The following is a 23,283-nucleotide window of genomic DNA, read 5'->3' on the forward strand; positions in this document are numbered from 1 at the left end:
AAAAAAGTGGGAAAAATTGGGAGAGGATAAAGTCTGGAATGCTGAACTGAAAACTTAAACACCAGACACTGAGTAAAAAGGAAATAAAAAGCAGACCAACACAAAGTAGAGGCCAACTCTTGCCAGAAAACTGTTTTACACTGTTCCATAAAAGGGCTCCTGCTCAGCACTGCAAGCTGTTTTCCCTTCCCCAGATACTGACTGGCCTACCGCCCTCCTCCACACTCCTCCCCCACCATCAATATAACCCTTGCTACAAAGAAATGGAAGGATATAGTAAAGAACTGAAGCTACAAAAGTCACTGATAAAGACCATGGTGATGCAGGATGCCAACGAGAGAGTGGTTGTGCTCTTCAGCTAGCATTGAGCCTGATTGGAACAAGACACCAAAGATGGAAAGACTAGAATGAGCAGGGAAGGGGAGAGTCAAAATAGTGAGCACCAGAGTTTAGGGCTACACTTCAGATAGAATGGAGGTTACTTAAAGCAATCACTTAATCCAAGCTTTGTCTGTCCAATATTAGAGAAGATTGCATTGAAAGCAGTGAATACACCAGTTAGGAACAAATATGCAAATTGCCCTCTCATATGGAAGGAGTGTTAAAAGGCCTGGGAGGTGGTGAACATGTGTGTGTTGCACCTGTGGCTGTGTGGAAATATGCTAGGGCTTAAGCAATTAGAAGTTAGGGTGGTGGAAGAATTATCTCATCTAGACAGTCATGTTCATTCTTCCAGCATGGGAGAAGAGAAGATGGTCGACATTCCAGGGCGAAGATGTGTGCCCTTTCTTTCTTTAATCTTTTCCCTTGGGTCAGCCTTTTACTCTCTCAGCCATTATTTTATTTTTAAAACCTCTTTCAATTGCCTAAGAAAATCATTTAAGCCATGATACTGTCATTTTATTTTCCGTGATTGGACTCTCTCTGTTCCCTCTCCACTTCGATGATTCTAGAATGCTTGTTTATGTTTTAGTTATCAGTTTTGAAAGGTTCACAAGCCAGCCATCTCTGATGGCTTCCTTGCATCGCTCTCCCACCACATGGTCCTGTTCCCCTCACAACCCCTAGAAAAATCATTTCTCCATACTCATTTAAAATTGCACTTTCAAAATCCCAACTGCCTAGCCTTTTGCCTCTCTTCACCACAACAGTTCTGCAGCTACTCAACCTCATTCACCTTTACTGTCATAGCTCCCTAATATTTAACCTTTGCTCTCTCATCTTGGCCATTCTCTGGTACAGCCCTCAATTCTGCACCCTTAACTCCAAAGCATGCAGGCTTGAATGGATATGGTGAACAACTGGTCTAGCCATTCACTGCCAGATCTGGCGAGGAAACCACATAAAAAAACCAATGGGCCCTGCTCTCTTCTGCCAAAGCTACTCACCATTTGAGGGTCATTCTGGAATACAAAGATAATCCTCAGGTATTCTCTGTAATGCATACAGTTTTATTAAATCCCCTCTTGTTTCCTCTACCCTCACCTCTAAGAAGCACAAGGCAGTCTGAGACCATCCATCAGATGTGGAGCACATCAAGGAGTCCTAGCAAAACTGGAGTCAACAGGAATCAGGGGAAAAACTCTCCGCTGGTTGGAAGTTTTACCTAGCGTAAAAGCTGGTTGTGGTTATTGGAGATCAATCATCTCAGTTCCAGGATATCACTGCAGGAGTTCCTCAGGGTCATGTCCTCGGCCCAACCATCTTCAGCTGCTTCATCATAAGGTCAGAAGTGGGGAAGTTCACTGACGATTGCACAACTTTCAGCGCCATTCCCGACTCCTCAGATACTGAAGCAGACCCTGTCCAATTGCAGCAAGACCTGGACAATATCCAGGCTTGGGCTGACAAGTGGCAAGTAATATTCATACTACACAAGTAACAACTATCTCCAACAAGGGAGAATCTAACCATCGCCCCATGACATTCAATGACATTACCATCACCGAATCCCTCACTATCAACATCTTGGGGGTTACCATTGACCAGAAACTGAACTCCACAAGCCATATAAATACGGTGGCTACAAGAGCAGGTCAGAGGCTAGGAATCCTGCAGTGAGTAACTTACCTCCTGCCTCCCCAAAGCCTGTCCACCATCTACAAGGCACAAGTCAGGAGTGTGATGGAATACTCTCCAACTTGTTGGAGCTGAACTCAACCAAGCAACACTCAAGAAGCTTGACACCATCCAGGAGAAAGCTGCCTGCTTGATTGGCACCACATCCACAAACATTCAGCCTTCCACCAACGCGCACAGTGGCAGCAGTACGTACCATCTACACAATGCACTGCAGGAACTCACCAAGGCACCTTAGACAGCACCTTTCAAACCCGTGACCGCTACCACCTGGAAGGACAAGGGCAGCAGACACATGGGAACGCCACCACCTGGAAGTTCCCCTTCAAGCCACATACCATCCCGACTTGGAAGCATAATTGCCGTTCCTTCACAGTCGCTGAGTCAAACTCCTGGAACGCCCTTCCTAACAGCACTGTGGTTGTACCTGCACCACATGAACTGCGGTGGTTCAAGACAGCAGCTCACCATCATCTTCTCAAGGGCAATTCAGGATGGGAAATAATTGCTGGCTTAGCCAGTGACGCCCACTTCCCATGAACAGTAATCCCACCCTTCAACATTACCCATTATCAATTCAGTCCTTTGACCATCTATTGTTTTCCCTGCCTTCTGTAGCACTGTGCAAGAATCCAGAACAGCCATATGAAACCAAAGTATGGGAAATGGTAATGGAGAGATTCAATTGGATTAAGGGTAATGGCCAGAAGAGCTCACAATTGAAAGAAAAATAAAATGCTGGAAAAACTCAGCAGGTCTGGCAGCATCTCTGGAGAACATCTCATTCCACCTGTTCCGCCCCCTCTTAAACAGTATAAATTTCATCACATTTCTACTTCTCTTTTGCTCTGAAGAAGTCATACAGGCTAGAAACTTTAGCATCTGTGGGGAGAGAAACAGAGTTGACAGGCCTGCTGAGTTTTTCAAGCACTTTCTGTTTTTATTTGAGATTTCCAGCATCCGCAGTATTTTGCTTTTATCACAATTTTATTTTATTTCAACAGGTGGAGATTAAAGCAGAACTCTGATCTACAAGCTCCCAAGTCATGCAGGTTAGCAGCCAGTTACTATAAAGCAATGATCCAAAAAAGAAAATTGAACTGAAAAGCTCGTTCTTACTGAGGTGGAAACATAGGACCTAATACACAACTTAGTTTTCCCTCTCTCCAACCCTCAAACCATTTATTTGGGCACACAGTGTACTATGACACAGCCCATTTTCATTAGTTAACCATTATCAATACCAACTTTCCAACATGCTACAGGAATGGAACTGTAGCAGATCCATTCAGCACACTAGGAAACACTGGAGGGCATAATGCACTAATGCTTTTCCAGCAAAAAATCTATTATTAGAATCCTTCATATGAATCAGGAGGAGTAGGCCATCCAGCCCTTCAAGCCTGCTCCGCCATTTGATGAGATCATGGCTGACCTGGTTGCGGCCACAACTCCACTTTCCTGTCCACCCCCTACACCCTTTAACTCCCTTATTGGTCAAAAATCTATCTAACTCTGCCTTAAAAATATTCAATGACCACTGAGGAAGAAAATTCCACAGGCTCAACCCTCAAAACGTTTCTCCTCACCTCTGTCTTAAATGGGAGACCGCTTATTTTTAAACTGTGTCCCCTATTTCTAGTCTCTACCATAAGAGGAAATATCCTTTCAGCATCCTGTCAAGTTGTTTCAGGGTCTTAAATGTTTCACCTCTCATTCTTTTAAACTCCAAAGACCCAACATGTCCAACCTTTCCCCTTAAGATGACTGATTCCTGGGATAAAGGGGTTAAGTGAACTTTCTTTGAACTGCTTCTAACGCAATTATGTTCTTTCTTAAATAAGGAGACCAAACCCATATACAGTGCTCTAGATGTGGTCTCACCAATGCCTTGTACAACTGTAGCATAGCTTCCCTACTTCTATATTTCATTGCCCTTGTGATAAACAACATTCCATTTGCCATCCTAATCATTTACTGTACCTGCATACTTCTGTGATTCATAATACCAGGATAACTGGATCTCTCTGTAATGCAGAGTTCGGCAACCTTTCTCCGTTTAAATAACATGCTGCTTTTCTACTCTTCCTGTCAGAGTGGACAAGTTTTCATTTTCCTACTCCATCTGCCAATTTTTTTCCACTCCACTTTCCACTTAAGGAGTCTACAGAGAGATAGGTTATGTCCTCTTCATAACTTACTGTTCTACCTATTTTTGTGTCACCAGCAAATTTAGCAACCAGTCATTCTACCCCTTCATCCGAGTCACAGATATAGACTGTAAATAGTTGAGGCCTCAGCACTGATCTCTGTGGCACTTCACTCATTATATCTTACCAACCTGAAAATGACTCTTTTATGCATACTCTTGGTTTCCTGTTAGCTAACCAATCCTCTATCCATGCTAATATGTTACCCCCATACCATGAGCTCCTATTTTGTGTGGTAATCTTTGATATGGCACCTTGTCAAATGCCTTCTGAAAATCCAAGTGCACCACATCTACAGGTTCCCCTTTCCTGTTTCTTGTTAGTTCCTCAAAGACCTCTAATAAATTAGTCAAACACTATTTCCCTTTCAGAAATCCATTTCGACTCTGCCTGATTGCACTGATATTTTCTAAGTGTCCTGCTTTAACCTGCTTTATAATAGATTCCAGCATTTCCCCTATGACAGATGTTAGGCTAACTGGCCTGTAATTTCCTGCTGTCCCCCTCCTTTTTTTTTAAAAACAGAGGAGTTACATTCACTATTTTCCAATCTGATAGAACCTTTCCAGAATCTAGGGAATTTAACATAAGAGCATTGGCTAAAATGCAATTTTATCAAGACCCAACATATCACACCATAAAAACCTATTTGATAACCATTAAAAGTTCAACTTTCAAATACAAGTGTAACGCTGCAATTAAAATAAAGACTTCATTTGTTGGACGTCTAGTCTAAAAGGAAGCAATGCCCAATTTCCAACATATTGGAATGATGGTTCTCAGATTACCTGTGTATTCTGCGTTGGTATCTGTAACAAAAGAGCTAGTGCATTGTAATCAAAAAGTTCGTCTAGGGCAATTAGTCCACCATGAACTCCAATTTCTAAAAGATTATTTGCATATTCTTTAAGTCCAATTGACTGGACCCAGCGTATCACGCGCTCATTAGTCCACACCATAACATCTGAAAAAAGTACAAGGAACAGAATTACCAGAGAGAACGTGATCCACTGTATGTACATTTAACAGTTTACAAATGTATGATATTTAAACAACCTAGTTGAACAAATCGAGTTGATTTTTTAAGCCATGGTGATCATTAAGAATTGAAAGATACTCAAAATATACTGCATAAGTATGATAAAAACAATTGATAAGAGCATGCCACAGGTCTTGCATTTGTACAAAGAACAATACAACACAGCAGGCTATACAGCCACTGCATGTAATATAGAAAAATGTTGCAAAGCCTTCCCAAAGAGTAGTCAAACAAAAATGGATGTGAAGCCAAAGGAGGAGATATTAGGAGAGGCAAAAAAATCAGAATGGGTTTTAAGGCAGGCCCTAAAGGAGAAGAGAGAGTTAGAGAGGTGAACAACTTTTGCAAGAATTAATTCTTGAGCATAAAACCTAGACAGCTGAAAGCAGAAGAGGTGTGAGGGAATGGCATGAGACCTCATAGCCAGAGGAAGAATGTGTTCTGGAGCTGGGAGGAAGAAGTATAAGTCTGAAGGAGGTGAGAGAGATAGGAAGGGATTTCAACATGTGGATGAGAACTTCTAATTGGAGGAGCAGGAGCCAATATTGGTCAGCAGGGTGCCTGATGAGCAGAACTTGGTGAGAGTTGGGATATGAGCAGCAGGGGTTTGAATGCACTGAAGTTTATGGGGTTTTTGGGAGGGGGGCGGTTGTGTGTGGGGTGGGAGCAGCGGAATAGGCAAGCCTATCAATGTTCCAACATCAGGTGGACTGAGGTACTAGAGGGACATGATAGAAGTGGGAGTATACGGAATTGTAAGCTCAGCTTGGTGTTGAATGGAATTCTGAGGTTGCAAACTGAGACAGTAGCTGGGATGGGGAATGTAATCGGTGTCAATGTAATTGGGCCCCGTATCTCAGTAAGGATGTGCTGGCCCTGGAGAGGGTCCAGAGGAGATTCACGAGAATGATCCCAGGAATGAAAGGCTTTAACACATGAGGAACGTTTGAGGACTCTGGGTCTATACTCGATGGAGTTTAGAAGGATGATGGGGGATCTGATTGAAACTTACAGAATACTGAAAGGCCTGGATAGAGTGGACGTGGGGAAGATGTCTCCATTAGTAGGAGAGACTAGGACCCGAGGGCACAGCCTCAGAGTAAAGGGAAGACCTTTTAGAACAGAGATGAGGAGAAACTTCTTTAGCCGGAGAGTGGTGAATCTATGGAATTCATTGCCACAGAAGGCTGTGGAGGCCAGGTCATTGAGTGTATTTAAGACCGAGATAGATAGGTTCTAGATTGGTAAGGGGATCAAAGGTTACAGGGAGAAGGCGGGAGAATAGGGTTGAGAAACTTATCAGCCATGATTGAATGGCGGAGCAGACTCGATGGGCTGAATGGCCTAATTTCTGCTCCTCTGTCTTATGGTGTCATGGCAGGAGTCAAATGTGATGGATTCAGTCCTCCAATCATCCAATGTTTAACAAAATTGCAAACTAGCAGCCTCACAATACCAAGGCAGTGGAGGTATACAAGTGGTGAAGACATACAGCAGGGGGTCTTTTTATTTCATACAATAGTTTTGTTTCTTATAATTACTGTTGAACCCTTTCCTTGTAGGTTTTACTCTATCTGGGTCTCACAATCCATTTGGAAGGAGTCAAACTGAAAACATTGGGCTGTTGTTAGTTAAAAAACCTGTTCCAAGCCCTGAAAGCATAAAGATTGAGAGAGTTGTATCATAGAGGAGGCCTGGCACTTAACAGGCTGGGTCACTGTTAGTCCAGGAAGTGAGATTACACCCAAGGTAACACAAAGTACATCAAGAATTGAATTCAATAATTACCTATAATTTCATGTTGGCCTTCTTCACGCCTCCTTTCCAGTTCCTTCCGATCATAATTTAGTCTTTTTAAAGCCATTATTCCACAATGTAGGCTTTTTCTGTTTAAAACAAAACATACATTTGGGCAAGGACTACCAGGAGGGTAACTGCAAGCATTCTGGAGCTGTTCATCATTCTCCATTAAGTTTGTTTTCCTGATAATTTATTTTTTCAGTTTTCATCCCTCCAGTTTTTTTTTTACATCCTTAATTCAAGTGCATCTTTTCCTTTAATTTTTAAAACTTTATTTCATTATGCTGCAGTAAAAAAAAAACCTCTCATAACTTGAGGTTTCATTTAAACATTTCCACGTCTTTTAGTTTATTGATTCAGTATAAGAAGTTGAATCTGGTCACTTTTTTTATTCATTCATGGGGTGTGGGCTTCACTGCTAGGCCAACATTTTTATTGCCCATCCCTAGTCACCCTTGAGGTGGTGGTGGTGAGATGCCTTCTTGAACCACTGAAGTCCATGTGATGTAGGTACACCCACAGTGCTATTAGGAAGGAAGTTCCAGGATTTTGACCCAGCAACAGTGAAGGAACGACGATATATTTCCAAGTCAGGATAGTGAGTGGCTTGGAGAGGAACTTCCAGGTGGTGGTGTTCCCATCTGTCTGCTGCCCTTGTTCTTCTAGATGGTAGCAGCCATTGGTTTGAAAGGTGCTGTCCAAAGAGCCTTAGTGAATTCTTGCAGAGCATCTTGTAGATGATACACACTGGTGCGCCTGTGCATCAGTGGTGGAAGGGGTGAGTGTTTGTGGATGTGATGCCAATCAAGCAGGCTGCTTTGTCCTGGATGGTGTCAAGCTTCTTGAGTGTTGTGGGAGCTGCACTCATCCAAGCAAGTGAGTATTCCATCACACTTCTGACTTGTGCCTTGTAGGTGGAGAGGCTTTGGGGAGTCAGGAGGGGAGTTACTTGTCGCAGGGTTCCTAGCCTCTGATCTACTCCAGTAGCCACAGTACTTATATGGCTAGTCTAGTTCAGTTGCTGGTCAATGGTAACCCCCAGCATGTTGATAGTGGGGGATTCAGTGATGGTAAAGCCATAAAACGTCAAGGGGTGATGGTTAGATTCTCTTTTGTTGGAGGTGAACATTGTCTGGTACTTGTGTGGTGTAAACGTTGCTTGCCACTTGTCAGCCCAAACCTGGATATTGTCCAGGTCTTGTTGCATTTGGACATGAACTGCTTCAATATCTGAGGGGTCACGAATGGTGCTGAACACTGCACAATCATCAGCGAACATCCCCACTTCTGACCTTATGATGGGAGGAAGGTCATTGATGAAGCAGCTGAAGATGGTTGGGCTGAGGAAGAACTCCTGCAGTGTTGTCCTGGAGCTGAGGTGACTGACCTCCAACAACCACAACCATCTTCCTTTATGACTCCAACCAGTGGAGAGTTCCCCCCCCCCCACCCCCCACCCCCAAGTTTCCATTGACTCCAGTTTTGCTAGGGCTCCTTTATGCCACACTTGGTCAAATGCGGCTTTGATGTCAAGGGCAGTCACTCTTGCCTTACTTCAGGAGTTCATCTCTTTTGTTCATGTTTGAATCAAGGCTGTAATGAGGTCAGGAGCCAAGTGGCCCTGACAGAACTCAAAACTCTGCATCAGTGAGCAGGTTATTGCTAAGCAAGTGCCGCTTGATAGCACTTTTGATGACCCCTTCCATTACTTTACACTTGGAGAGTAGACTGACGGGGCGGTAATTGGCCAGGTTGGATTTGTCCTGCTTTTTGTGTAAAGGACATACCTGGGTAATTTTCGACATAGTCGTGTAGATACCAGTGTTATAGCTGTACTGGAACAGCTTGGCTAGGGGAACGGCAAGTTCTGGTGCACGTCTTCGGTACTATTGCCAGAATGTTGTCAGGGCCCATAATCTTTGCATTATCCAGTGCCTTGAGACGTTTCTTGACATCACGTGAAGTGAATTGAATTGGCTGAAGACTGGCATCTGTGATGCTGGGGACCTCCAGAGGAGGCTGAGATGGATCATCCATACCTTTCAATTTAAACTTTCATGCAATTTGATTAACCTTCATGAAGTGACAAGAAATCTAAACTGCCGCTGAAATATGTCATAAGTGCTAAAATGGCAATGACTTTTTTTCGGTTTTAAAATAAATATTGGCTGTATTCCAGCATATAAACAAGAGAAAAGGCACTTCTTCAACCCTGGCTCAATCAAGATTTGTTTTTCTAGTTAAAACTGTGCTCAAAACAAAAAAAAACTCAGGTGATACTTTGGGAGTTGTTTTCAGTCATGTCTAAGTGTGGGCTTCCCCACCTACCTACCCTCCAAAACCTATTTTGTAAAATAAATTTTGCTTATAAGCACACTACAAGAAGAGCTGAAGTTAATGGCTGTGCTATAAGTATAAACATGTCAAAATCAAATTAACCAAATGCTCTCATAGTACAACGTTGTTTAAAACTATCAGTACATTCAAAGAGTGCAATGAATGAACCTACCACAAGCCAGAAATTTACCTGTGAAAGCTATCGACCATTTTAAGCTGCCCCCGAAGATCCTTTTTTGTCAAATGGTCCAGCATTCGAGCATCAACCAGACATTCCATAAAGTAGCTGCGATATTGAGGCAAACCCAAGCTAGGAAGCCACTCATTGCCGATCCATTCATGATTCATGTCCCCATAAGCTAAAGTCTTAATTCCCGGGGAAAAAAAAAAGTTTTATCGGAGAATCTATCTTAAGTGCCAAGACACAATGTTACTCTTTAGCAATGTGATTATTAAGCCTAGGGGGTCAGTGCTAGCAAGTGAAATGTTTTTTTAAAAACTCTTTAATGACACATGAAATGAAGTATGGAACAACCCCAAGCAATTAATACTAACTATTTTTACTGACATAAGCATAACTCAGTCTTAAAATAGATTACTCTTACTGAAGTGTAAAACTGAATTCTTGGCAAATGTTAGAGTAAAATATTGCCTTTAGAGAAATACTTCAATGTAGGAGCAGAAGCAAATAAAAGGGGAGAAACTATCCAGTAGCATGTAAAGTGAATCATATATTGTTAAAAAGCCCACCTGGGCCCAGCTGCCCTCTTCATCATCCTGATGTTAAAGCAGTTAGAAAAGCATGGGGAAAACATGGGTCACACAGTTAATAATGGCATATTGGTTTAGTATGCTCACACAGCCAGTATTCCTAATGGATGCAACACAAACCAACAATCTGAAATCCCAAGCATTGACTAATTAAGCATAAGTTTAACAATATCATCTACACTAAACAAGTAGTCATGCAATAGGGGATTATTAGAAGATACATGAAAGTACTGTATTTGACGGACATGGATTGTGCAAAAACCTTTCTATACAAGCATACTATTAATTTATACCTGTGATTAATATATGAAAAGGACAACAGCCCTTTGATCTATTTTCAATATGTACATTTCTCTTGCATGCCCATATTCATGGATAATATTGGAACATTCATTTTATTCCACAGGTTTGGAAAACCTCATATCAATTTTATTCTGCTTGAGAAATATCAGTATATCAGAATATCAGTAGTAGGGAAAATGCTACTGTCTATTATAAAGGCTGTGGTAACAGGACATTGGAAAATATCAACGGGATTAGACAAAGTCAACATGGATTTATGAAAGGGAAATCATGTTTGACAAATCGACTGGAGTTTTTTGAGGACGTAACTAGCAGAATAGATAAGGGAGAACCAGTGGATGCGGTGTACTTGAATTTTCAGAAAGTTTTTGATTAAGTCCCACGTAAGAGATTAGTGTGTAAAATTAAAGCACATGGGATTGGGGGTAATATATTGGCATGGATTGGGAATTGGTTAGCAGGCAGGAAACAGAGTAGGAATAAATGAGTCTTCTTCCGAGTGGCAGGCAGTGGTTAGAGGGGAACTGTAGGGATCAGAGCTTGGGCCCCAGCTATTCACAATAATATATCAATGATTTGGGTGAGGGAACCAAAGATGCAATAACATTGATTGGTGTAGTATATAGACCACCAACTAGTGGAAAGGATGTGGAGGAGCAAATTTGCAAAGAAACTAGAGAGGTGCAAGAATTATAGAGTAATCACAATGGGGGACTTCAATTATCCAAATATAGACTGGGATAGGAATAGTGCAAAGGGACAAGAGGGGCGAGAATTCCTGGAGTGTGTTTAAGATAGTTTTCTACAGCAGTATCTTTCCGGTCCAATGAGAGGACATGCACCTTTGGACCTGGTTCTGGGGAATGAGTTGGCCCAAGTGGATCAATTATCAGTGGGAGAGCCTCCAGGGGACAGTGATCATTATACCATTATGTTGGTCATGGAAAAGGACTGGTCACAATCCAGAGTGGGGATAATTGGGGGAAAGCCAACTTCTATGGGATGAGAATCCATCTAAGTCAAGTGAATTGGAATCAAACGTTGGCAGAAAAGACAGTGGCTGAACAATGGGCCACCTTCAAAGACAATGTCAAGGTATATTCTCTTGAAGGGGAAGGATAGGACAAATAAATCCAAGAGCATCCTAGATGATGATAGGGGTGAAGATGAAAAGGAAGAAGTATATATATTAGATTTCAGGTAGCAAATACAATGGAGCATCAGGTGGAATTTAGAAGGACCTGGGAGGGAAAATGAAGAAACTAATAAGAAAAGGAGAGGCTGGCATCTAACATAAAAGGGAATCGCAAGGTCTTCTATGAGCATGTAAATAATAAAAAGGGTGGTAAAAGATTAGGGCCAATTAGGGACAAAAAAGTAGACTAGCATGTGGAGGTTGGAGAATTAGTGGAGGTATTGAATGAGAGCTTCCATCTGTTTTTACAAAGGAACAAGATGCTACGCAGGCTGAGGTGAGAGAGGAGGTAACTGGTACACTAGAAGAATTTACAACTGAGAAGGAGGTGGTGTTAGAAAGGCTATCTTTACTTAAAATAGAAAAGGTACCAGGGCCAGATGAGATGCATCCAAGGGTACTGAGGAAAGTGAGAGTGGAAATTGCAGATGCACTAGTGAAATCTTCCAGTCTTCCTTACACACAGGGGAGGTGCCAGAGGGTTGGAGAATTGTGAATGTTACACCCTTGTTCAAAAAGGGGTGCAAGGATAAATCTGGTAACTACAGACCAGTCAGTTTGATCTCAGTGGCAGGGAAATTTCTGGAACTATAGTTCGGGATACAATCAACAATCACTTAGGCAAGTGCAGGTTAATTAAGGAAATTCAGCATGGATTTATTGAGGGATCATCGTGTTTAACTAACTTGGAGTTTTTTTGAGGTGCTAACAGGGAAAGTTGATAAGGGAAACGCTGATAATGTGGTGTCTATGGATTTTCAAAAGGCATTTGATACAGTGCCACACAACAGGCTCGTGAGCAAAATTCTAGCTCATGGAATAAAAGGGAAAGTAGGCACTTGGATAAGAAATTGGCGGAGTGACAGGAAACAGAGAGTAGTGATAAATGGTTGTTTTTCAGATTGGAGGAAGGTTTGTAGTGGAGATCCCCAGAGGTTAGTGTTGGGACCCTTGCTCTTCCTGATATATATTAATGATTTAGACTGTGGTGAGGATAGTCTTGAACTTCAAAAGGACATAGGCATGTTGGTGGATTGGGCAGACAAGTGGCAGATGAAGTTCAATGCAGAGAAGTGCGAAGTGATCAATTCTGGCAGGGAAAACATGGCGCGACAGCATAAATTATAGGGAGAGACTCTAAAGGAGGTGTAGGAACAGAGGGACCTCGTTATATATGCACATAGGTCATTGAAGGTGGCAGAGCATGTTGAGAGAGCAGCTAATAATGCATATAGTCCCTTAGGCTTTATTAATAGGGGCGCTGAGTACAAAAGTAAGCAGGTCTTGTTGAACTTGTATAAGACACTAGTTAGGCCTCATCTGGAGTACACTGTCCAGTTTTGGGCACCATACTTGAGGAAAGATGTGAAGGCGTTGGAGATAGTACAGAGGAGATTCACAAGAATGATTCCAGGGATAAAGAACTGTAGCTAGGAGGACAGAATGGAGAGGTTGGGACTCTTTTCCTTGGAGAAAAGAAGGATGAGAGGAGACTTGATAGAGGCATTCAAGAGGCCAAGGGGTATGGACAGGGTGGTGAGAAACTGTTCACACTCAAGAGAGCATCAAGAACTAGAGGGCACAGGTTCAAAATAATTGGCAAAAGGAGTAAATGTGATGTGAGGAAAAATTTTTTCACCCAGTTGGAGACTGAAACAAACTTCTTGAAAGGGTGGTGGAGGCAGGTTCGATCAAGGTATTCAAAAGGGAATTGGATTGCTACCTGAAAAGAAAGAATGTGCAAGGTTACAGGGATAAGGCAGGGGGAGTGGAGCTAGGTGGACTGCCCTTTCCAGACAGCCAGTGCAGACTCAATGAGCTGAATGGTCCCCTTCTGCACTGTAAAAATTCTGGGTGATTCTGTAATATTTCCAAGTTTGCTGGCGACACAAAACTTGTTGGGAATGTGAGCAGTGAGGAAGGTGTTAAGAGGCTTCAAGACGATTTAGACAGGTTCAGTGAGTGGGCAAAAACATGGCCGCCGTATAACGTGGATAAATATGAAGTTATCCACTTCAGTACAAATAAACAGAATGGCAGAGTATTATTTAAATGGTGGTAGTTTGGGAAATGTTGATGTAAAAAAGGGACCTGCGTGTCCCTGTACACCAATCACTGAAAGCAAGCAGGTAGGTGCAGCAAGCAGTTAAGGTGGCAAATGGCATGTTGGCCTTCATTGCGAGAGGGCTTGAGCACAGGAGCAAGAATGTCTTACTGCAACTGTACAGGTGAAACCATAGCTGGAGTAGTGTGCGCAGTTTTGGTCTCCTTATCTAAGAAAGGAAATACTCGCCATAGAGGGAGTGCAGCAAAGGTTTACCAGAATGATTCCTGGGATGGCAGGATTGTCATATGAGGAGCGATTCAGCCTACTAGGACTGTATAGAAGAATGAGACAGGATCTCATTGAAATGTTTAAAATTCTGATGGGTGGACAGACTGGATGTAGGGATGATGTTTCCTCTGGCTGTGGGGGGAGTCGTCTAGAACAAGGGGTCACAGCCTCAGGATTTAGGGTAGGCCATTTAGGACTGAGATGAGGAGAAACTTCTAAACTTCTTCACTCAGAGGGAGGTGAATCTATGGAATTCTCTAACAGAGGCCAAGTCACTGAATATATTTAAGGAGGAAATAGATACAATTCTGGACTCTAAAGGCATCAAGGGGTTTGGGAGAGAGCGGCAACATGGTGTTGAGATAGAGGATCAGCCATGATCATACCGAATGGCGGAGCAGGCTCGAAGGGCCAAATGGCCTACTTCTGCTCCTATTTTCTATGTTTCTATAAGTCAGGTGTTCCGTAGTACGTATCTGTTCTTTAACCACAGCAATGCATTTTGTTACCAAGCTGGTTTCGTACTTAAAAAGTTACTTTCTGTATATCAAGGTATCATAAAGTTGAGCTACTTTACCGTATTGTGGAATGCTCTGAATGTAGCATATTGTTTTGTAAAGCTGTGCACAGCGCAAGATGCAAATTATTTGCTCATATAATCAGAATGGAAGTAGGCTACTTGGGCCATCAAACCTTCCCCCACAATTACTGCTGTACGTTTGATAGAAAGGGTGTTAAAGTACATTTACATTAAAATTGAGAGCTGTACCCTTTACATAACAAAGGCTTTTAGGTAGGACACAGCAAAGATAGAATCTAAACTAACAAACCTATGGTAAGGAAAAACATTTTTTGTGTGCATCCATCCACTTTAAATTTTGATTGAAATGATAACATTTCTCAAATAATTACAACTGAATATACTTAAAAACATTTACAAGGTTGGAAAACACAAGATACAGGGAGAAAGGATCACGAGCAGAAGCTACTAAACATGTGGAACTAACCGTTTGCGGTGTAGCAGCGAGAGTTTCCATTTCTTCATGTGTTAACCAGACATTTCCAGTGGACTAATCACATGACCCATACAGACCCAACAAAATCCAATGACAGGAAAGCAGTAATAAAGAGGAGAGGTGGCAGATCATTAAGCAACAGGTATGTTTAAGGAAGCTAGTTTAAGCTCAAGCTACAGCTCCTCAAAAGGATGGCAGAGCAGTTGCAAGACTATTATTATAAGGCTGCTAAAATCTAGCTTTGTGGCTGAAGGGTGACATTCCCAAGCAGTTCAGGTATGGGAAGGGGTGTCATCTTAATAACTATGTATAAGGCTCCACTTAAAATCAGTACGCAATAAAGCACTGCATTTTATTTCCCCCAACTTAAAACATTCCCAAGCATACAATTTCTCATCCTTTTTTTTATTCAGTCATGGATGCAAGTGTCACTGACAAGGCCAGCATTTATTGTCCAACTTTAATAGCCCTGGTTTAAATTTTGCAATAAAATGTGAGATGTCCACCATGTGGTGGTGAGCCACCTTCTTGAACCACTGTAGTCCATATGGTGTAGGTACAGGAGTTTCAGGATTTTGATCTAGCAAGAGTTTAGGAAAGGCGATACAGATCCAAGTCAGGATGGTGTGTGACTTGAAGGGGAACTTGCAGGTGGGGGTTTGTTCCCATGTATCTGATGCTCTTATCCTTTTAGATGGTAGAGATTGCAGGTTTGGAAGATGCTTTTGAAGGAACCTTGGCAAGTTGCTGCAGTGCATTTTGTGCATGGTATACACTGCTGCCACTGGGTACCGGTGATGAAGTCAGTGGAAGTTTAAGGTGCTGCATAAGTGCCAATCAAAGGGTTGCCTTGTCCTGGACAACTTCTAGCTTCTTGAGCGTTGTTGGAGCTGAACTCATCCAGGAAAGTGGATGACTTGTGCCTTGTAGATAGTGGATAGGCTTTGGGCAGTCAAATGGTGAATTACTGGGAATGGTAGCACAGTGATAATGTTACTGGAGCAGTAATCCAGAGGCTGGACTAATCTACAGATATACAACTTCAAAACTTTAAATTTAATGAATAAATCTGGAATAAAAAGTTTGTTTCAGTAATGATGATCACAAAACTACCTAATTATCGTAAAACTATCTAGCTCACTGATGTCTTACAGGGAAGGAAATCTGCAGCCCTTACACAGTCTAGCTTATATATGACTCCAGTCCCACAGTCATTTGGCTGACTCGTAACTGCCCTCAAATGTCCTAGCAAGCCACTCAGTTTATCAAACTGCTTCCACACTATGTAGTTACAGACTCAGAACAGCAAAATAAATATTTTCCAAAACAAGACATGGCACACAGCTGAAATTGGAAATGAATTGTTGGAAAAGATCAAGCTTCCACACAAAATTTTGGTGTTCTCATAGAGAAATAAGAATTGTCCCTACCGTTCGAGATGTTGGAGGTGCTGAAGGACTGGTTAATGATACCATCTCCTGGATAGCCAGACGCAATTTTAACCTGTGGAGAGGATTACTGATGCCAATCTCTCGCTGTATTTCGGTGTCTGATAAGGCTGACATAATAGCACCACTTTTTACGTTGGCTCTACAGGCTGCGACATACCATGCTGGCATTCCAACCCAAAGCTGGAAGCAAAACACCAAATCAGTAAAATGTTCCTGGTAGAACAAAATGTTTTACAAGTGACAACTTAACAATCTTAACCTAACTCACTGAGCTGGAAACCCCATGGGATTGTTCAGAACATCAGTTTTACACTCTGACCAATATTACTCACTCCACTGACTTCAATGGAGATTAAAATTGAGCAGTGCAAAACCCAATTTCCACTGATCCCCTTAGTTTCTTGATGGGCAATTTAATTAATATTACCCCCACCATCTTCCTACAGTTGTGGTCGACAAAATCTTACCTTCTGTTGTTACAATTGAATGTAAACTTCCCCACCACCTCCCACCCATATAAATTTTTATGCCTGCATTTATAACAGAAATTGCCTAAGTTGAAGAAATATATTTTTTTGCAGCAAATGATGATCTGGGATGTATTGTCTGAAAGGTTGCTGGAAACAGATTCAGTAGTAACTGTCAAAAGGGAATTGATACATACTTGAAACAGAAAAAAGGGCAGGGGAGTAGAACTAACTGAATAGCTAGCTGCTCCAAAGAACTGGCTTAGTCAGATCAGGAATGTATCATTCTATGAAGTTTGCAATGTTGTAATGACATCCTTTTGCCAGTAGTGGCACTGCAGCACATCAGTTTGGCATCAGCCTGTTCTGCACTGCACTGCAGATCCACTAGGCTCCACCCAAACCACCCCCTCCATCACCAATTGTCCTTGGTTTTGTTATTTAACTATAAGTAGTGATATAAAACCATGTTACATGAATCAAGAACATGAGCAGATAACTTCAAAATGGTGAGTGAATTATGTATATACAATCTGACCCAATTACACCCATCTTCTCGTTCTGCGTTAGATGAAGACCATCATGCTTGGTTGAACTCTCTGTGCTACAGGAGATTGACTAGTACTATGTAAAAACACAATGAGCTGTATTTTTAAAAAATAATTCTCTTTCAATTTAAAATCTGTAATCTCACCTCCAGCCAAACGACGACAGTGGGCCCATCCCACAGTGCAAAGGGTAGACCTTGTCTTCGTGCTTCTTCCAACAACTCTGTCCTAAAGCACAAATCTTGTATTAACAAACTGGATTCATTTCAAATTAGTTCAGTAATTACACAAATAAAACTTTTTAAAAAAATTACTATTATTAATTTTCGCCTTATATACTCAAGTCAAAATAAAGTCTTGCAGTTTTAAAGCTTTTAGAGTACAAATTCAGGATTTAGTTAGTCCATGCAGATAAAGATGGTTAGACCAATAAGAATTTGCAACATGAAATGCTCATGGGAAAGCAGGAGCAAATTGTTTTTTTTTAAAAAGCTAAAGGCCAGTTAGTGAAGACAGGAAACTCATTCCTTTACGCAAGAAAAAGTGTCGGTTAATGAAGCTCCATACAGAAAAACACCATTTTATTCACACTAATGTATACCAAATGGTATTTCCATTTCCAAAGAGTTTCAGTTTTGATCAAGTATTAGCAAAGTTGCACATCCCTGAAACTTCAATTTACATTTACACGGTGTTTCCCATTCAAAAACATCAGAGTTCTTTATGAGAAATGGGGGGCTGGGGTGGGCAGGGGAGAAATGAGTTGATATAGTGAGCAGGAACTGAGGAAGTTTGGATGTGGAATTGTATGTAGGCTGAAAAAATTGATGTTTTTAGGGGGCATTTTAAATTGGAGACTCAGACTCCATTGTAGAAAGGTTTACGACAACGTTCCAGGGTGCAGACATATGATGGTTGGAAAATTTGTCTATGATATCAGAGATGAGGGGTCAGGGACCCCTTCTTACCAAGAGGAGCAGCAGCACACATTGGGCTGGATACTGTTGTAGATTTCATACATTGGAAAGGACAAAGCTACAGAGCCATTTTCTTTTTATTCATTCATGGGATGTAGGCAATGCTGGCTGGGCCAACATTTATTGCCCATTCCTAATAGCCCTTGAGGTGGTGGTGGCGAGCTGCCTTCTTGAATCACCGCAGTACATGTGGTGTAGGTACATCCACAGTACTGTTGGGGAGGGAGTTCCGAGATTTGAAGACAAGAATCTTGCAGGAAATACTGATGCGTTTTGGAGCATAGGAGCTAAGAAAGATCGAGGTGATGGGAGTGGGCAAATCACACACGAGAATTCCGGGTTGCAAAACTGTAGACCAGCTGGATATTTTTGGGGATGGCAAAAAGTACGGCGAGGTCCATGAGAACAGCATTTGAGAAACTGATCCTCACATGAAAACAATGCGGAACAGGATTTCAGCCATGTAAGTTGAGGTAGGTAATGTTCCAGTGGTAGAAGGCAGTGGTCTTTGTGAAGGAATGGATGTGGAGTTGAAAGCTCAGCTGAGAGTCAAAATAGACTAAGTACATGCGTCACTTGTTTTCATTTGTGGGCAAGACCTGAACTAGGAGCTATAAATATAATATGGTTACTAATAAATCCATAGAAACTTCTTCGCCCACAAGGTGTAGTTGATCAAATAGCATAGATGCACTGAAGGCAAAGCTAGATAAATACAAGAGAGGAGATGATGGGGTCAGATGAAAGGTAGGAGGATGTTCATGAGGAGAGCAAGTACTGGCATGCGACTGTTGGGCCTAACAGCCTTTCTCTGTGCTGTAAAAGCTATGTAATTCAATACTTGGGTCAGCCCAAGAAGTGAACATTGGAAGTCCAATGGCATTACAAGGTACTCAAAAAAGTCTGAAGGCTTCCTACGTCTTAGGCAACATGTCCTGCCCCGCAGGGCTGGTTTAGTGTGATTAGTGCCTTGGTGTTGGGTATGTTGGCTTGGGAGAGGATGTTGCTATAGGGCCACCTTTCTTGCCACTGGATTTGGAGGATCTTGCAATGGCATCACTACCTCTCCAGTGTTTTGAGGCAGATGATGGAGGTTGTCCAAGTCTCCAAAGCATATTAGGTGCGTGGGGATCACTGCTATCTGGTAAACTAGGACCTTAGTCTTGGGTTTGAGATAGTGGTCCTCAAATACCCTCTTCCTCAGTTGGCCAAAAGCTGAGCTGGCACATTACATTGGAAGCCTTCGTCGAGAGAAGGCTCCCAAGATACAGAAAATGGTCCGTATTTGCCAGGATCTCGCCACTGATCTTATTGATGGTGGTGGTGTTGCGCCACTTCAGAGCTGATTGGTAGAGGTACAATTCTGTGGTGTGGTAGGATAGATACAGCCACTCTTTTCTCGCCTAGCCTGGTGAAACTCAACCAATGATGCCCGTGGGCCTCTGGTCAAAAAGGTGGTATTCTAGGTCTGTAACTCAAGGTTATTAGGTGAAGCTACAAAGATGTAAAACTGCCCATTTTTAAAACTATTTACAATTAACAAAAAATTGCCTCTTATTTACAAACTGGAACTCAATGGAAATGCTCGCATTCCAAGTTATTTACCCGCATTCTACACATTCCAGAGAAAAACAAAATTCCCCTTAGCATCAGACATTGAAATAGAGCTACAGAACAAACCCAATGCATTCATGAAAGTTAATGATAAATGAACTTACCCTGATTTACTACTAAGGTCATGGAGTGAATAACAACATAAGAAGGGAAAGAAATGGAAAAAAAATTGTGTAAAGCACTAATTTTAAATGAAAAGTAAAATGATAGGGGAAAGGAATGGATGTTTGGAGTGTGGGTAGGAAAGGATGTTGGGAGGAGCCAGGTTTCCTTCTTAGTTCATACATTGTTCAAAAGACATTGCATATATTTTAAACATTGCCTTCTGGGCAGTATGAACCTTTTAAAATACCACTGCAGTTGTTTAAAAAATAATGTAATTGATGTAATGGAGTCAATATAGCCATGCACTTTTCTTATGACTTCAGAGAAAATTTTGGGAAAAAAAACTTACTTCTTTTTCAACTTTCTATCTTTTTCTGCTTGGCCAAGTTTACTGAGTCCCAAGGTATCCTGAGGACAGGTTTCCATATCTGGTATGCCAGCTATAAAGTTTAAAGTTAAATCATTATACTGTTCGTGGGAGTAAATTATCTAACCTAGTTTCAGCCAAATATTGTAAATTGGATTTTGAATGACATTTTATTTTGTCTGAATACTAAATACTAAAAATTTAACAACAGTTTCAAAGGATCGCATCAGATAGCTGCAAGATGGTTAGATATCAGATGCTCAGAATAGTTCACAGGGGGCAGCATGAGGAAACACAGCATAAGTATGCGTGTGGGCAGTTAGTGGTTGGGAGCTTGAAGGAATTCACAAGGCTGTGTGGAGATCCAAAAAGATAGATGGTTTGTTTTAATATGTATACGTACATCCCATTTTTAAACAGTGAATGGAAAGATTGTTTGCTTTTAAGAAAATAACCCCTCAAATAAGGCTCCAACTGAAATTCAAGTGTACAATATGCAAAATAAGCCTTGTGTAAACCAATTAGAAATTAAGATCCAACAAGAATGATCAATTTTCTGCTGGTCCCACCAATTACCCAACCACACCCATTTATTTCAGAGAAGCAAAAGGTAATACTGCCCTAACAGTTAACACTGAAAGTCCCATATAAATATCTAAATTACTTCATATCACACACAAGCTATTTCCCAAAAACCATTATTTATGTGAAACTAATATTAACGAACACAAGAAAATTCCAATTTTGACATGCAAACACTCATTACTATACTTTGCTGGTAAACAGTCTTCAAGTGCTGTAGCATATCAGGAAACAAAACACCGCTCAACATTACTTTCACTAGATACACAAGCTTGGAATCCAATGAAAGCCATGCTAATTACATTGCTCAAAAACTATTAGGAAAGACCACATAAAGTACATAAAGCCCGCTTCATTGAATTAATTTTCTATTATTTAAAGTTGAAGAAATAAATATTTTTGGTGTTGATTAAACAAGACATCACAAGGATAATGTCAGAGTACAAAATTTGAACTCAATTTTTCTTTCAAAGGATATACAAAAGGCAATCCTAGTTTGGTGCTTAAATACAAGTTGTGGTTAGTTCCCTATGTTTCGTTAGTCACCAAGACTGCTTTCTTCTATCATTGCAACATTGCCACTTCCAATTCTCTTGCACTGTTGCTGAGATTCTAGTCCATGTTTTCTTACGAAGGTCAATTTGTCATAATGCTCCACTGGTCAGCCTTCCCACTTCCACAAGTTGCAAGTATCTAAGAATGTCAGAATTCTTACGAGTTCAAAGCCTTGTCTTCCATAACCCATATTTGCTGAACACCATTGGACCCCTGTAACAAATTTCAGGGTCCTTCCCTTCTAAATGTCTCGATGGCCTTGCTCTAGTCTACCCGAGTAGCTATGTCCCTGTTTACACACAGAAACACTTGACACTACACTACTCTTCCACTGACCATGTCCTTGTCCTCTAGAATGGCATCTGCATCATCTCTTGCTTTTAAAAGCCCACAAAAGGCTTTTCTCTTCAATCCACCCTCCGTCCAGCCTTTGTAGGCATTTGCTATTGAACTTTCCTGATATGAAGAGTTGCTGACCTTAGCAGAGATATATAATGCAGTACCAAATAAAATAATGGATGTGCTTTGTCTATTAGATTGATAAGCCCACTTCCTTACAATGGCAGCCAACAGTGTCAATTCACAAGTTTTCTTTGCCTTCAGTGGGGGAGGAAGCAAACGAAGAAAGAGTAAACAAAAGGTTTTTAAAGAGTGCCCTCCCAAATTAAAATAATTAGCAAATGAAATGGTCACTAGTTAATAACAAAACAAAAAAAACAATGCCTCAAATCATATTTTGAAATTCTAACAGAGCACTAAATTTCAGGCTGAATCCACACAAGTCTGTGGGATAGATTTTTAACTTGCTGTATGAGCATAAAGTTTGCATTGATGATCATTTTTAATGGAAATGAAAATCGGGCCATTTCATTGGCGAGTGGCCAATCTATAACGGCTGTTTTATGCTCGGGAAGAAAGCTCACTTTGTGTTTAATTAGTGCAAATCAGAGGGTATTTGTCAAGAAGGTATAATATTATTGGAATTCATTTTAAAATAGAGTTTAGTGGTGTCTGTGTCTTAGTTGGATTAAAGCCAGCTGGTCTAGAGGCTTTGATATATAGAATGGAAGTAGGTTTGAAATAGTAATTAGATAAACAGAGAAATAGGTGGTGTAAAGGGGGCAATTTGCATTTTTAAAAGGACCATTCAAAAGAGTGGCTGAAATATTATAGCTAACCAGGTGAAACTCAGAAACAACGTGTTTATTTTTTAAAAAACGTACTAGTAAAGTGGGTATTATGAAAGGCTTTTATTGTTAGAAGATTTAAAATTTAAAAAACCAAGTGACAATGAGAATTGGCATTCAAAGAGGGAAATATGTATAAAGGAAGAGAAGGCTGTTAGTAAAAGGCAGAGGGATTCTAAGATGTAAAGCCTCCAGCCAGTAAGCCCCAAGTCTGTCTGCAAGGGCCCAGAGCTGAAAGAAACTCATTTTGAATGTGACTGTCCAGGGTGTGCTTTGCTAGGGGTCCATTTAAATTTGTGTTTTACTGTTGCCTTACCAGGGGTCTGAGTGTCAGATTAATTAGGG

The 23,283-nt window shown here is 41.2% G+C and overlaps 1 protein-coding gene across 1 annotated transcript in view; it reads right to left on the bottom strand.

Annotated features, from left to right (window-relative positions):
- The window catches only part of LOC144684986 (liprin-alpha-1-like), a 163,319-nt gene that overhangs the window by 16,678 nt on the left and 123,358 nt on the right, over window positions 1–23,283 (bottom strand). The window contains exons 19-26 of the mRNA XM_078549482.1: window positions 20,597–20,687; window positions 17,698–17,779; window positions 16,516–16,716; window positions 15,077–15,139; window positions 10,216–10,242; window positions 9,656–9,831; window positions 7,117–7,214; window positions 5,078–5,253 (exon numbers count right to left, since the gene is read on the bottom strand). Of these exons, the coding sequence (XP_078405608.1) occupies window positions 5,078–5,253; window positions 7,117–7,214; window positions 9,656–9,831; window positions 10,216–10,242; window positions 15,077–15,139; window positions 16,516–16,716; window positions 17,698–17,779; window positions 20,597–20,687 (914 nt within the window). The remainder of the gene's footprint in view (window positions 1–5,077; window positions 5,254–7,116; window positions 7,215–9,655; window positions 9,832–10,215; window positions 10,243–15,076; window positions 15,140–16,515; window positions 16,717–17,697; window positions 17,780–20,596; window positions 20,688–23,283) is intronic.

This window comes from Cetorhinus maximus, chromosome 9 (genome assembly GCF_964194155.1).
Source record: "Cetorhinus maximus chromosome 9, sCetMax3.hap1.1, whole genome shotgun sequence".
Classification (NCBI taxonomy): domain Eukaryota; kingdom Metazoa; phylum Chordata; class Chondrichthyes; order Lamniformes; family Cetorhinidae; genus Cetorhinus; species Cetorhinus maximus.